This window comes from Pristis pectinata, chromosome 5 (genome assembly GCF_009764475.1).
Source record: "Pristis pectinata isolate sPriPec2 chromosome 5, sPriPec2.1.pri, whole genome shotgun sequence".
NCBI classification, from domain to species: Eukaryota; Metazoa; Chordata; class Chondrichthyes; order Rhinopristiformes; family Pristidae; genus Pristis; species Pristis pectinata.
Genome location: NC_067409.1, coordinates 37,104,267 through 37,121,242, shown reverse-complemented (window position 1 = coordinate 37,121,242; position 16,976 = coordinate 37,104,267). Strand labels below are relative to the sequence as shown.

Genomic DNA, 16,976 nt, shown 5'->3' with positions numbered 1-16,976 from the left:
ACAAGTGTAAAGTGTTGCATTTTAGAAGGCCAAATGCAAGAGGAAAATATACAGTAAATGGCAGGACCCCTAGGAACGTTAATGTACAGAGGGGTCTTGGAGTACAAGTCCATAGCTCCCCAGAAGTGGCAAAACAAGTGGATAGGATGGTAAAGAAGGCATATGTCATGTTTGCTTTCATTGAGTATAAAAGTTGGGAAATCATGTTGCAGCTGTTATGAAACTTTAGTTTGGCCACATTTGGAGTATTCTGTTGCCACATTACACCAAGAATGCCGAGGTTTTGGAGAAGGTGCAGAAGAGGTTCACCAGGGTGTTGCCTGGACTGGAGAGCATTCGCTATAAGGAGAGGTTAGACAAACTTGGATTGTTTTCTCTGGAGTGTCAAAGGCTGAGAGGAGACCTGATAAAAGTTTATAAGATCAAGAGAGGCATAGCTAGGGTAGATAGTCACAGTGTTTTTCCCAGGGTAGAAATGTCAAATACTAGAGGGCATAGGTTTAAGGTGAGGTGGGGAAAGTTTAAAGGAGATGTGCAATGCAAGTTTTTTCACACAGAGAGTGATAGGTTTTTGGAACATGGTGCTGGGGAGGTGGTAGAAGCAGATACGATAGGAATATTTAAGGGGCATTTAGACAGACACATGAATGGGCAGGGAATAGAGGGATACGGAGCATGTGCAGGCATTATTGGATGAGATTTGTTAGGTTGGCATCATGATTGATGCAGAAATAGTGGGCTGAAGGGCCTATTCCTGTGTTGCACTGTTCTATGTTTTAAGCTTGCCACCAAACTGGCCAGCACTATTTCCTTGATCAATGATTCTAATATAGGTTTCAGTATTCTCCATTACAGGCATACATAGATTATGTTTTAGCTGAAAGTTGCACTGCAGAAACATACCTGGGTTATTTTAATTGAATCTCCCTCATGTGTGGTATCTTCCCCCACAAAAATCCATTGCAGTTGGGGCCACAATAAACCCACTGGTTAACAGAAAATCTCAGGATCAGTAAATGAAAATCAAAAGCCTGCAGATGTTAGAAATCTGAAATGCTTCAAACACTCAGCAGGTGAGGAAACATATGATGGAGGGTCTTGGACATAAAACATTAACTGTTTCTCTTTCCATTGATACTGCTTGAATTGATGAATGTTTCTAGCATTTCCTTAATCCTGCAATATAAAGGCTTAGTGAGCCAACCATCTCTTGTACCTGTGGATATTGTATAAATAATATTAAATAAATGAATGAAGTAAAAGGTATAATGCACAATTTTTCAGGTCTAACAATACTCAAGAAGCTTAACCCCATTTAGTTCCTTGACCACCCACACACACAATGGCTGCAATGTGTATACTTTACCTCTTTCACATTTAATATCACTTAATACAACATCTGTATTACAGGAGACAGTATTTCAGTATATTGAACCTGTCTGCACACAGAAGATAAGATATCTTTATTAGTCACATGTACATTGAAACAGACAGTGAAATGCATCTTTTGCGTAGAGTGTTCTGGGGGCAGCCCGCAAGTGTCGCCATGCTTCCGGCGCCAACATAGCATGCCCACAACTTCCTAACCCATACGTCTTTGGAATGTGGGAGGAAACTGGAGCACCCACAGGAACCGGAGGAAACCCATGCAGACATGGGGAGAACGTACAAACTTCTTACAGACAGCAGCCGGAATTGAACCCCGGTCGCTGGCACTGTAAAGCATTACACTAACCGCTACACTACTGTGCCCAATCAGATCATATTCACAACTCCAGCCACAAACCCTTCTCACATTGGTGGGAGTGAGGGATACACTTTTTGATTTGCCCAGCACCCAAATAAATCTTAATCTGAGCATGGTTTGAAATTACTGCAAAGTCTGTACCATTGCACTCAATGGTAAGCTCTAATGGCAATGTTTCAGGCGATTCTGAAAAAATGTACAGAGAAGTCAACCGTTTTATTCAAAAAAACTTCCTGTTCACACCTTTCCTCTTCCTTTCGGAGTGCAAACATTTCCCACTTCTTTAACTCAGGAAACTGGACACATTTCCTCTATGTCCACTGCACTTTGCACCAGCAGCTTTATCTGGCAGTCCGTCAAGTTCACATATATGTGCCTGGCTCTAATAGGTAAAATCTATAGGGAGCTAATTCAAAGAATAACATATTTCATTCTGCCTTTACAGCTCTTCTGAGGAACTCATTGAAACTGCAGTTAATGCTAACTAGTGACCCATGTCTACAAGGTCCTGCACCCCACTGTTGGACGGTGACAGTCCTATTCTGTAATGGTGTCAGATCTGTACCCAAGGTATGGAGCTAGAACTGGACTCAGGCCTTAGAGATCAGACCGGGTCAGACATCTTATGGGCCTTGAGCACTGGTGGACAGAGGAAGAGTTAAGTCCTGCTTCCAGTCCTACATGGTCATGAGCCAGGCCGTTCCTTTTAAACGATCGGGACGAGTGTCCAGATGCTGTCCAATTCCCCACGTCTTTGTGGCAACCCATGTTCCCCTTGGGTAATTGGTTTATTATTGCCAAATCTACCAAGATACAGTGAAAAGCTTATGCTTGCATGGCATCCAGACAGATCATTCCATACGTAAGTACAGTGAGGTAGTACAAAAAAAAACTGAATGCAGAATACAGTGTTACAGTTACAGGGAAAGTGCAGTGCAGGTAGACAAATAAGGTGCAAGGGTCATGCCGAGGTAGATTAAGAGGTCTGTTCAAGTGTCCAGCATCAAATAACCCAACTACCGGGTGGAAGACCAACCACACAGCGAGATGTGATGACCCAGAACGCACTGTCTGAAGGGGAGGGGGGACACATTCAGTGACAACTTTCAGTGAACTGGATAAGGGGGAATGAGCAGAGGAATGGGACTGATACCGTGGCTCTTCCAACGTGAAAGGACAGGCACAATGGGCCGGACGAACTCCCGTGTTGCAATGTCGTGGTGCTCGATCTGGGAGCCGAATCAATAGGGCTTCGATGAGAAGTGGCCCCTTCTCCCGCTGCCTCTGCCGCCCTCCACGCTGGAGAGGTGCAGAGTGAGGCGGGAGCAGCGGGTGGCGCCGCAGCTCTAGCCGCTGCCTCTGGTCGCGCCTCTCGGGGGAGGGGAGAGGGCGAGCGAGGGAGGGAGTTAAAGCGCCAGGGAAGCTGACTCCAGACGGATTGAGGTTGGAAAGCAGTGAAGACGGCAGCAGGGGCTGTGGAGGAGGAGGAGGAGGAGGAAGAGGAAAAAGAGAGGAGGAAGGAAGGAAGCAGGCAGGCAAAGCGCCGTCCAGGGGCGGCAGCGTTAAATATGGGCGGCCCTGCGTTATTGGCGCCCGTCTCCTCCCGCTGACCGAAGGATGAGCCGCTTTTCGCGCTCCGCCGCCTTCCTGCTTTGCCTCCTCGGCTGCCATGTGTGGAAAGCGGTCACGAAAACCCTTCACGAGCGGCGCGCACAAGGTAAGAGCCTGGTGGCTGGGCGGAGGGGAGGGGAGGGGGGGAGGTTGGAGGAGAGGGAGGTGTTGGTGGTGAGGAGGAGGGGTGGTGGTGGTGGTGTTTTTGGGGATGGAGGTGTCTGTGGATTTTTCAGGCGGACCTGTTATTGTCATTTGAACAAAAAGCCCCGGGACGCGGCAGCGGGAGGAGGGAACAATGAGGATCGTCACCGAGCCCCGCTCTCGGTAACCGGAGCCCCAATGGCTTTCTTCCTCTTTTCCTCGGATAAAAGAGATGAGCAGTGTCGGGATCTATTATTTAAAGTTGTTGAGATGCGAGAGGTCAGGATGTTGCAGAGATTCGCCGGTTACGATCGATTCACCTTGCTTCTCCTCCCCCCCCCCCCCAAAAAAAAACCCCAGAACATATCATTCGTTTATTTGGGGGGGGGGGGGGGTGAGAGAGAGTTTTGTTTTCAAAATAAGAATCCTTCAGTGCGGTGAATGTAATCTGGGGCCGGAGCATCCAAATGAGCAGCGCTGTAACACGACCACGGCGCGGTGTTTTCGGTGTGTTTTGTGCATCGGGTTTAAACCGAGCACATTGCTGTTGGAAGGACGTTGGCTGTGGTTCTCAGCCGCAGTTCACCTTCCCGGTTCACTGTAAGTCATCGCGGAGGGAGACCCACCCCCTCCGCCGGTTGGCACCTTCGGGTTTTTTTTTAAAAAAAAACATGATCTCCTGCGCCTTGTTACCGCGATCGATTCCTAACGTGGATGTTCAGGAACGAGAAGCAACCCCTGCTCTATTTTTTTAATTGATTGTTTTATTGCTGACATAATGGACTTTACTGTGAATCCTATCTAACGATATGGATCACCCACCCCGCCGTAAAGGTGATGAGGGGTTCTCCAAACATGCAATTTCAGAAAAACATCCTGCATTAAATAGAGATGATCATGGCTGATCTTACTGAATGGCGGGGCAGGTTCGAGGGGCCGAGTGGCTTCCTACTCCGATATCCGTTGGTCGTGTATAAATGATGTTGTAAGCTGTTGCAGTTGCTGTATTGGAGATGTCTTGCGTCTTGGTTTCGGACGTCGGAGACTGGCGAATACAACGTATCTGAAAATTAAAAATACATAACCTGAATAGATAACCTAGCATGGCTTGGTTTCCTGCATCCTGATGGATGTTCTTGAAATGGCATTGTCTATATATTTATGTCTTGTTTTCTGCAGATTAATCATGAGAATTTACAGAAAGGCAATCAGTTATGAACTTGTGGACAGTTTGTTTACCAAAAAAACATGCTATTAGTCTAAATAAGTTTTTAAGCTTATGGGAGCTGGTGTATCCTACATTATATCCTACAATCATATTTTAATTGCCATTCAGTAAATTGTAATCTACATTTGATTATCTCCTTTTGTCCAGTTGTTGTGAATGGACAAAGATAGAAGGTACAGTTTCAAAATTTGCAAAGCATGCCTCAGGACTTGTCAGAATCTAAGATGTATATAGTAGTGTAGAATATTGTAGCATTTATAATGATGACAAAAGTCAGATTTAAATTTGGATGACATAAAGTCTTAACTTTCTTAGAGTTTATGCATTTGGGAGATATTGTTGAAATAATTTCAATGAATTGTGCATCCTGATATGCAGCACCCAGAGTGTGCTGTTGGTGGGAGTGGATAGAGTCCAATGTCAAGCATGGTAATTTCTGTGATAGTTGCTCTGTGATTGTAAGTGGCCATGAAAAGAATTCCATTCTTGCCATAGAATCAGCCCATGCAGAAATTCTCTCTCCCTCTTATTGTTTTGGACATCAGCAGAAAAATTAACAGATACTCCAAATGCACTCTTCCCATTACCCCTTTGACTGCCAGGGTAAGGGCATACTAAGTAAAACCAGTAACTCAGACAATAAAACTATTTGCAAAATTTCATTAAGACTTTCATTTTACATCCTTGTCTCTGCCATGCCTTGTGGTGTTCAGTTACAGATGACTGGGACTGTGCATTGGCAAGTGACTCAGAGAAATTTTCAAATTATGGTTAAATGAAACACTTTGTCAGAAGTATGGACAGTAGTGTATGATGCGTTTTCTTTCTGTTTATTGAGAATGATTCACCTCCCACCATGTCCCTTCTTCAATGTGCAGTCAAGTAAGTCCAGTGGAGAATAATCAGAACGTCCAACCTGTAACAGGGTCACTTCCTAAATCCCCTTATTGAAATGGAATGAGATTGCCTCCTGAATCTTTCAGTTAACCATTTTTTATGTTTAAAAATCTTTTCTTTAAGAAGATGTGCATGATACTACAAATATTGACTATTTATGAAACACTTTTTAGTAATGGCAGAAACTTGGGGTTGGTGTTAAGGGGGTTTAGGAGTGGTGGTGATTGGGCTGGAATGTGGCTTAGACAGTGACACACAATAACAGCTCATTTTGCCCTCTATCTGCTTTTCTTTTTCATTGATTTCAATGCACACCACATCTCATGTTCTCTACCCTCTCAAACCTAAAGCCCAATGAAAATATTTAGTAATATGGTGGCTGGTTCTTCCGTGCAAGCTTCCAATGTACTTGTCCATTCTTGGGATATGGACACTACAGGAGATGCCAGCATTTATTGGCCATCCTTAGTTGTTCCTGAATTGAGAAGGTAGTGAACAATCAAGCAATGGGAGGTCTGAAATCACATGTAGACCCAACAGGTAAGGATGCAGATTTCTTTTCCTGATTGACATTAGTGAACCAGATGGGTGTTTATGAAAATCCAGAGGGTTGATGGTTACCATTACTGAGACTGGTTTGCTGTATTTTATTTTGAAACTACAGGTTTATTTAATTACTTGAATTCAGTATCCCCAGTGGAATTCAAACGTCTCTCTGAATGGTCCAGGCCACTGGCTGGTATCACCCCTGATAATAATTATCACATTTGCTGCTTCTGGTTAATACCTTGGTGATCATATACAATGCATAGATATTAGGATTGATTTCACAATTGAAACAATGCCACAAGTTGTACTAATGTTTAGTTGGGGGTGGCAAAAGTATTGCGAATAAATAAATTTGACTTGCAGTCTAATACTTCTAGAATATGTATATATGGAGACAATCACATTTAATCACATTTTAGTGCCTTCTAGCCCCATGAAAGTAAATTACATTGTGTATACAGCACAAGTGCCCATTCAGCCAAAATTAAATTAGAATGGCATTGTGCTCTACTTGAGTCTTCAAATATGTTTAACAGCTGACAATGGGGATAGTGAATGTTTTGTAATAATTTAGTACAAGATGCATAATTTTCGCACTTAGCTACATAATAATTTGGAAAACTTCAAACACTACTACAGATGGAAATTCTGTGAAGTGCAGGCTGTTTCCTGTCTATGCCCAAAGACATTGGTGTTAATAAAAATGAGAAATATGGATTTGTGAAATAAGGACAGGAATGTTCAACTGAAGGAGAGGTGTAGGGGGATTACATTTTGTGGAACACTGACACCAATTCTAGGGCAAGAGGAATCTGTAACATTAGAATGGATCTGGAAGTGGGTCGTGGCAGGTTATAGGCCAGTTGCAACAGTTTTGTGTTAGTATTGTCGAGGTGGGGAAGACATTTGGTGAATGTGGGGTAGAATGAGGATAGCATTCTATAAATGAAAAGAATGGACCTGTAGTCTGAAATTACTGTAGATTAAGGGAAAACTAAAATTTAAACAGAAGAAAGAAATAGGAAATGTTTGAGTAAAATATTGGTGCAGAAAGGGAAGTTTAGGATTGTGATACAAGTGAGTGCTCATTATATCCAAGGTATAAGTAACAAATGAAAATACATTTGTGACATGGCAGCCATTGGTGGGAGATGGCTGTGAGATGGTCATGACTGGGAACTAAATATGCTAGGTTATAAGATCTATAGGAAAGATGATAGCGGGAAAGGAGTAGCAATGATTAAGAATTAAATCTAAAGTGAATGTTATGGAAAAATAAGCAGACAGAGATTAAATAACAGGACACAATAAATTGATAAAGATTTAAGTAGCCATTATGAGCCCTTGGTAGCAACTATTGTAGAATATGTTAATGGTGAGATTAGACGAGCATGCAGCAAAGGAAGGGTTTAATGGGGATCTTAACTGAAACATGGTATGGGTTAAACAGCCATGCTCATAGCAGATGGTGTGAATTTCCTGAGAATTTGGGAGCATTCTCTGTAGTAAAATAGCTTAGATTCAACAATGTAATGAACCAGGTTTAATTAACAGTCCTTAACATTCATGATTGAATTCAAACTAAAGGGAAATGGATACAAAAATGCAAAATTTAGCACTGGTAGGCCCTTTCAACAGATGATGGTGATGCTGAAAATGAAAAGGTAGCAGACACGTTCAATAATTTACTTTGCCTAAGGATTTGTAATTGCAAAAGAGAATGACCTGATGGACATCCTGAGGCAATCAGTATTAATTAGGAGTATGGCCTTACCAGAATTAAAATAATAATGAAGAAAATATTGGCATTGAAAAATTACAAATCTACAGGACCAGATAGTTTTTGCCTTATCCTTTTAAAGAAGATGAGTTAGAACTTTACAAATGCCCTAAATAAAATCCAAAGCTATCTTTGGAATTTGTGCCCATTTGTAAAAAAAAATCTCAAATAATTGGTGTCGTAAGCACCTTTTAAGGAAAGTGAGGTTTGGAGAGACGGGGAATTGCATAATGGTTAGCTCAACAGCTGTTGCCAGGAAATTACTTGAGTCAATAATTTAGAATACTGTGAATAGTTAAATGAAGTGGATTTGGAAAAGGTACCTGGTTAAGTTTTTTTTTGAAGAGATTATGGTGGTGGCTAGAGGAATACTTATGGATATTGTAAAGATGTCAAGAAAGCATGTAATTGGGTCATTTGTAAGAGACTATTGGGTAAAATGGTAGCTTGTGAAGGAAAGTTGCTGACTTGACTAGGAAACTGCTCAGTGAAGGGAGGCAGATCAGGGATAATATCTGGGTATCCCAAAAGGATCCATGTTAGGGCTGCAACTGTTCATTACTAAAATTATAAACGTTAAAGAGCTGGCATTTATGAAAATGAAACTCCTCGTATTATGAGGTTCTTTACAGCTGATGAAGTACTGTAAACATGTAATGTGGCAGACAATTTGTGCACTTTCTCACAAAGAACACAAATTATTTCTAAAACTGTTTATAGTAAAGGTGATTGAAGGATAAATTTTGGCAGGACATTGAGGAGAGCTTCCCTTATTTTTCTTTCAATGTTGCCATGAGAACTTTTATGTCCATCTACAGAAAACATTTCATAGAAATTTGAACTAAAGACTGCAGATAATGAGTAGGAAAGTCATTGCATTTCTACCATCCCTTTTGTGTCACGAAGATGCTGTAAAGTATTTGAAATCCACAAGCTATCTTTTTTAAAGCTGCAGTCAGTGTTGGTTGCATATCTGCCTACAATTCATGTACAGCAGCATTGCATAAACAGGAATAAGATAAGTTGCCAGTATGATTTTTTTTTGTGTGTGATGTAGGTTAATGGATAAATGTTGATTGAGACACCAAGAAAACTCCAGCTGTTCTTTGAATAATGTTTTAAATCCACATGAACAGGCAGGTGACTCCTCTCTTTTATGTCCCGTCCAAGTTGAGTACTTGATAATGCAGCACTTTAGTAGTACTCAAGGTATGGTATTGGCTTAAGAGCTAAAGTCAATGTGTTGGGTCTGAAACCACCACTTTCCAACTTGGATGAGATTCTATCGATCATTAACACTTCAGGATGAAGTTTGTTTTTTTAAATATTAATTCTAAGTTGCATAAATGAGAGAGATTCTATCTTCACTCCTTGAGGTTTGACAGACACCACCATCTGTTGAATAATGTTAAAAGGGTGAAATAGTTAGGGTCATTGTAACCACATTATTCCCATATTTCCTTATAACACAGAAGGAGGCTATTTGGCCCATCAAGTCTTTACTGGCTCATAAAGCCATCCCACCCCCTTCTAATTTCCTCTTGTGATTCGGGGGAATAGATTTGGGATGGAGATGAGGAGAAACTGCTTTTCCCAGAAAGAAGTGAATCTGTGGAATTCTCTGCCCAGGGAAGCGGTCAAGACTACGTCATTGCGGCACGGTAGCATAGCGGTTAGTGCGACGCTATTACAGCGCCAGCGATCGGGGTTCGATTCCCGTCGCTGTCTGTAAGGAGTTTGTACGTTCTCCCGTGTCTGCGTGGGTTTCCTCCGGGTGCTCCGGTTTCCTCCCACGTTCCAAAGACGTGCGGGTAGGTTAATTTGGGTTTAAAATGGGTGGTGCAGACACGTTGGGCCGGAAGGGCCTGTTACCACGCTGTAAATAAAAATTTAAATTAAATATATTTAAGACACAGATTTTTGCATAGTAGGGGAATTAAAGGTTAAGAGGAAAAGACAGGTGGGTTGATCTGAGTCCACGGCCAGATCAGCCATGATCCTATTGAATGGCAGAGCTGGGTCAACGGGCCAGATGGCCTACTCCTGCTCCTATTTCTTGTTCTCTAGTAATCTCTTCTCCCTAAATTCCCAGCAATTCTACTACCCGCCTACAGGAGGGGCAATATGCAGTAGCCAATTAACCAATAACCCCAAACATCTGTAGAGCGCGGAAGGAAAGTGAAACACCCAGACAAAACCCACGTAGTCACAGGGAGAATATGAAAACTCCACGCAGTAGGCACTAGACATCAGTACTGAACACAGGTCGCTAAAGTTGTGAGGCAGCGGTTCTACTGTGCTGTGTAGTGCTTGAAAATGGAAATTAAAGAAAACTGCAAATGTTGGATAAATCTGGAAATAAAAACAAAATGTTGGAAGCACTTCGCAGGTCAGGCAACACCTATGGAAAGAGAGTTGATATTGCAGGTGTGGGAATTTCATCAGAATAATTTTGATGAAAGTTTGCAAACCTGAAACATTAATTCTTTCTCCTTCCCATAGATGCTACCTGACTTGCTGAATGTTTGCACCATTTTCTTTTCTTATATATGCTGAAAAATGACAAATTGGACGTAAGGTGGGGAAAGATGTGATCAGCAGAAATGGGGGAAAAAAATAACAAAGGCTTGGAAACTGAATGATATGGGAAAAGTTTGCAGTCAATGACAAGTTGCTGATGCTTGTTGCTGCTGACCTATGAAGATCACATACTTTGTGTGACTCGACTGAGGATAGCTTGCTGAATGAAGGCAGCTCCTTGTTAGTGAGACGTTCGGTGCACAAATTATGCTATGTAGTTGGGGAAGGAGAGTAGTGATCAGAACAAGCTCTGTCCTCAAATGCTAGAATAAAACTTTCAACCCGCTGAGTGCCTGCTGGCATACCTGGCTGTAAGAGCTATCAAAACAAATTTCGGTAGGGGAGCTCTTCTGTTCATTTAGGTGGAGGATAGTGTAGATCGGAGACACTTATCTCCTGCTTCAGAACCACTCTCCTATTTGTTCTCCTTATTAAGTCTGGTACACATCTGTTTGGCAGCCGGTTTGCTGCTTGTTGTCTGCTTAAGTTAAAATCAAACTTGCTGTTCACTGGGGAGCTGCAGTTACTGATGGGCACTTGTACGTTATTATTTTTCATGTTTTGTAACCAAGAATTAAAGGGTCAGCTTACAAAGGACATAATAAATTGCTTGTTGATTTAATAATTCTCCATTAATGCTGGAAAAACAATTATCTGAACTTTTGACAAATTAATTTTAAGTTATTATTTGGGGGCTTGAGTTTTTTTTGTGAAACTAAATTGCCTTTAACTTGTCTGTTTAGTTTTACCTAATGGCATTAATATGCTGTTGTAGCCGCACGCAACGCGCTACTAAAGGAACACACGGAGGCAGAGAGCGCTGAACTCAAAACTCTTTACTGATTCAAAATTGCGCGCTTAAACCTCTCACCCCATGGGCCCCTGCGACCCCATGGGGCGGACGTGACATCCGACTGTCCCTGGAGGGTCCGCCCCGAGTGGGTAGTTCCAAATGCGCTACCGCATGTCGGCCCGCGGCTCCCGATGGCAGTTCGAGTCTCGCGTGTGCGGGCCGCCACACTGTCAATTACAAACCAGTTTTTTACTTCTAATGTTACTTCATCGAAGTATGGATTTACAAACATTTGCCGAAATGTGCATGGCTGAATTAATCTAATTATCTGCTAGTGTAGTTACTGAATATTAATTGGCTTCTCTAGTCACACTGCATCTTTGTTCTGCTGTTAATGGGAAATCTGGAAATCAGAACTAGTTCACTTGTTTTTGCGTAATTACATCGAGGATGATGCATGAAAACAATTACTTTAGATTCTCTGTATCTGATCGCTGTGTTCATTAAGGTTCTTTTGTTAATTCACCTTGTGGATCAGGTTGGTGACTAAGGAGTAGTTGCAAGCAGTGTTGTTCTTGTGTGCCTGAAATCCTAGTCCTTGCCCTTGTTCTTTGTGGTAGTAGAGATTGTGAATTTCATATTACAACATGGGAGACCACATGGCCCATTGAATCCATCTTCCAAGAAGAGCCATCTCATCAGTCTATTTCTCCCTCATTTTATTCCCCTGTAGCCCTGGAACTTACTCTCCTCTTTTAATTCTTTCCCTTTAATTTCATTTACCTGTGCCAAAGGTTAATTTACAGCAGCCAATTAACCTACTGGGTAAGTGGAGGAAACTGGAGCTGTTGAGGGAAACCTGTGGTGACGTTGGGAGAATGTGCAAACTCCACACAGCACCTGAGGTCAAGATTGAACCCAGGAGCTGGAGGCAGGAGGCATTTTAAAAACTGTGCCTTATTGTTTAGTTTTATAAAGTATGGGATTGGTAAAAAGATGATTAATTTTAAATCTCTATATACATTCACATCAATGTTCAGAGCTGAAAATTTACAAAGCAATAACAATGGTACCATTACCACATTTGTCGTTATTTTGTTACCATAAGGGACTTGAGCAATCATTCATTACCAATGGAATTAAGAAAATTAGAAAATTCCATTTCACTGACTGATTCCTGGAGTGCTGTTTCCATCATGGCATGTGAAACATTTGACAGCGTTTCATTTCTTCAACTCTTAGTGAAGTCCTCTGTAGACTGCTGTCTTCTAAAACTATGGGTGATGTGTGAAGTCTGTCCCCAGTAACAGAAACTTTTAGAAATGATTTGTTAATGCAGGCCTGGTGCTGTATCCCAAAGATAATTCTGTGAATACCTGGCCTCATTTTATTATTAACTTGTTTAAAAACCCACTGAATATAGAGGATATAATGACTTTCTTTCTAATAATCAGCACACTTAGGATTTCAAAGTAGAAGACACTAACTTTGTACATTGCATCATGAGTTATGAAATGGGACTATGGATTTTCATTTGTTTGTATCACATACTTAATTTCCCTTTTATGCTACATAATTGAGACTTTCTCCTGTTACAGTAGCATATTTGTTTACAGCTTTTTTATTACATAGTTGTACAAGACTAATAGAAATTGCAACAAGCATTAAACAACAGACACAAATGTTACAATGCAAATGCAGCAATAATGAAATATGGTAGCAAGTCAGATTAATAACTTGATAGAGATTTTGTGATCATGAAACTTAATTTTTCTCCAGCAGTTTGCCATCAAGAATCCTAATGGTTTTGTATTCCATGGTCTGACATCAGTTTCCTGCTCTCCCAAGTGTCCCAATTCAGGCCTCCTCTCCGCATCTTCATTTAAATGTTAAAAAGATATTCCTGTTAGGCCATGAAGAAAAACAGCTGCAGGTATTTGAGATCTGAAATATAGCAGAAATTAATGTGCATGAATGAGCAGGTTTGTCAGCACTGACATGATCACATCTGGCCAGTTGGTTGAATATCCAAGAACCTCCCCCTTGGTTAGATATCTTATTAACATTGTAAAAATTCTAGTGATGCTGTGGGTACATTTTGCTGTTGTGAAAAATGCTTTAGGGTGATGCCATCATAATAATTTCTTTGTTTACTCTGTCAGCATTTATTATCTGTGAATTGTGGCTTACTGAGAAGGCAGTTAAGAGCCAATTTCATTTAAAAGAGTGAGAGTTATTATATATTTGCTTGAAATATGTAAGATCCTAAGGAGTCCTGACAGGATGGATATAGAGAGGATGTTTCCACTTGTGGGAGAATCTAGAACCACGGGTTAGTTCGCTGCTGGAGTACTGTGTACATTTCTGGTCGCCACATTACTAGAAGGGCATGATTGCACTCTGTAAGGGTGCAGAGGAGATTCACCAGGATGTTGCCTGGGATGGAACACTTCAGTTATGAGGAAAGACTAGATAGGTTTATTTTACATGGAATGCAAGTGGGTGAGGGAGGATCTGAAAGAAGTATATGAGAATTATAAGGCAGTAGAAACATTTCCATTGCAGAGGGAGCTAAAACTAGAGGGCATAGTTTGAGGCTGATGAGTAAGAGGGGATTTAAGGAAGAATATTTTCATCAAGAGGATGGGTGGAATCTGGAATGCACTGGTGCAGGCAGGTACTCTCACAGCACTTCAGAATTATCTAGACAAGCACTTGAATCGTCAGTGCGCAAAAGGCTAGGAACAATGTGCTTGTACATGGGATTAGTGTAAATGGATGTGGGTGGGCCGAATGGCCTGTTTCTTTGCTTTATGACTAATGACTCTAGGGATCACCATTTAAAAATAAAGCTCACCAATTTAATAAAGATGTGAGACATCCTCTAAAGGTGGTGGAAGTAGAACCTTTGAGTGTTTTTAAGGCAAATATAATTAAATATTTGGAAAAACAAGTGGGTGAAAGAGGAATGCAAAGTTGAGGTCACAATCAGATCGGCCAAGTTCTTGTTAAATGGCAGAGTGGGTTTGAGGGATCGAGAGTCCTACTACTACTCTGGTACGTTTATATGCTCCTGGGCCTGGTGTCATGTAAACATCAGACTAGGTAAGGATGGTGGATTTCCTTCCCTGAAGAACATTGTTTAAAAACTTACTTGTTTCACCAACCATTTCAAGGTCACCAAATCTTTTTATTCAATACTTGATTAGTTGTATGGGTTGGAAATTCTTATCTACATATCAGCAATCCACACCTCATGGATTCTAGTCGAGTAACTTAATGAGTAGCCACCCATAATCTTGTTTTCTCTTGCATATTTAAGTTTTTTTTAGAGAGATTACAATTTCAATCTTAATAATAGCTTATTATCATTGGTGTATTTAAAAAAAAGCCTGCATTGGTTAGTGACATTGGTGTAGATAATGTACTTCTATCTTAAATTTTGTTGATAATATTGCTAATATAAATTTTGATGTCTGGTTTTTAGGACCATGGGAAAAATAAAGCCAGCATTGATGTGTATGGCAGGGATTTGAATGTAATCGACCAGACAATCCTGCAATCAGTGAACTAGTTATAACAAGTAGTGCAGAATAGAATTGAATGTCTGTTATTCAATTCCTCAGTCAAATTTATGGGTCACTAATTATCACATTATCACTCTATTATACATACTGATCCATGAACATGATATTGCACCAAAGTGCTGGAGTAGAGACCTAATGATGAATTTAAATGAAACATTCTTAGTCCAGAAGAGTACAGTGTAAGGATTTGGTTACCCTATCATAGAAAACAATGTAGACTAGCCAGAATGGTACTGGGGATATGGAACTGTATTTATGAAGAGAGATTTTAAAACTGGGACAGCTTCCATCGGAGTGAATGAGGGCAAGAGATTTAACAGGTTTTTAAAATGAAGAGAATTTATGGAGGAGTGAAAAGTGTGGTGAATCAGTTGGGGAGTTCGTGATTAAATGTTTATCAGTCTAAAATTATAACTATCATTAAGATCCAAGTCAGGGGTTATGAGGAATTTCTTCCACTTGAGGTTTTCAGAACCCTGTAAGCTTTGTCTTTGGACATGATTAAGGTACATTTTTCAGTTAATGATTCTAGAATTATTAATTGGCATTGAGGAGCAACTATAATTGTAATGGCCAATGATGTAGAATCAACACTAACGAGGAAAATACAATTTGAAAAAAACAAGAATAGCCCCCAAATTAACATCACTGAGATGCAAAGAAATATTAAGACATGAGGGTAAATATGAGAGTAAGATAAAAGATGTATTAAGGACATGGCTGGTGAGAAGACAGATGCTGTGAGCTTTTTTAGAAAAATAAGAAATATGAAATTAAATGATTATGGAGCATAATACTAAAATATTACACAAGAACAATTCAAAACAAAATAGGATTTTTAAAAATAAAACAAATGCAAAATGAAACATTGAATAATTATTTTGCTTCATTATCACCAGGGGAACAGAAGTGAAAATGCCATCAGAGGATAAGATTAGAAATGATGTTATCACATTTAACGTTAAAGTGGAAAAATATTAAATCAAAGTGCAAAGATACAACCACGGGTGAAAGGTGATTTTAATCCAAGCATTTTAAAAGAATCTAGAAAAGAGAAAGCAAAGGAACTGTTGGTAGATGTGTTTCCAGAGTTTGTACTTAAATAAAGAGATGGAATATGTCTATGGAAAATGAAACCAGTTAGCTTAACGTTAGTATTGGGGGAAAACAAAACTAAAGTAGAAAATAGATCAAACTTCTAAAAATCTAAATTATAACTATGAATATTTGGCATGAATTTCAAATGAGAGAGCCTTGCTTGACCAACATCTGCAAGGAGACTATTGGCATCAGAGCAGAATTTCACCATACAAGACCACAAGGGTTCATAGAGAAGGGAATTGAGGGAAAAGTTCTCCACTGACTGGATAACCACCTAAAAGGAAGGCGATTATGATTCTTGAAGCCAATCATCTTGGCTCCAGGAGCCCCTCTGGGCATTATTCTAGGCAATGATCTAAATAAAGTTGTTAAGAAAGTGAGTCAGAGGTTAGGTATTCTGCAGCTAATGACATGCTTATTGATTCAGAGTTCCCTAACCACTATCTTCAAACCACCAGTCAGGAGTGTAATGGAACAAGGTCTACTTGCTTTGATAAGTACAAGTCTAACAACACTCAAAAAAAACATCCAAGACACAGCAGCCTGCTTGATTGGCAGCTGATCCACCACCCTAATCATTCATTCTCTCCACTACAAGGTGTACAACAGCAATTTGGCAATGTTCCTCCAATAGCATCCTTCAAACCTGACAGTCTTTGACATGTTGATGGGAAAGGGCTTAATGTGGCTAGGAATGCATGACTTGAAAGTTCCTTTCCAGTTGTGTATCATTCTGATTTGGAAATATATTCGTGATTCTCCTCCATCTATGAATCCAATTTTGGAAGTCTTTCTTAACAACACTGTTAGAGTAACTATGCTACCATAATTCTACACACTAGATTTTGCAGTGCATTTATAGAATGGGTGATTCACATTATTTGAAAATGTATCCTATTGGGTTGACATTGATTAATCAACACCACAGCTGTATTTTGTAACTGCACCTTCTGGTCTTC

The 16,976-nt window shown here is 40.4% G+C and overlaps 1 protein-coding gene across 1 annotated transcript in view; it reads left to right on the top strand.

Moving 5' to 3' along the window:
• The first annotated feature begins 3,068 nt into the window (after positions 1–3,068).
• The window catches only part of fam171a1 (family with sequence similarity 171 member A1), a 149,338-nt gene continuing 135,430 nt past the window's right edge, over positions 3,069–16,976 (top strand). Inside the window, exon 1 of the mRNA XM_052016157.1 lies at positions 3,069–3,464. Within this exon, the coding sequence (XP_051872117.1) occupies positions 3,365–3,464 (100 nt within the window). The 5' untranslated portion in view covers positions 3,069–3,364. The remainder of the gene's footprint in view (positions 3,465–16,976) is intronic.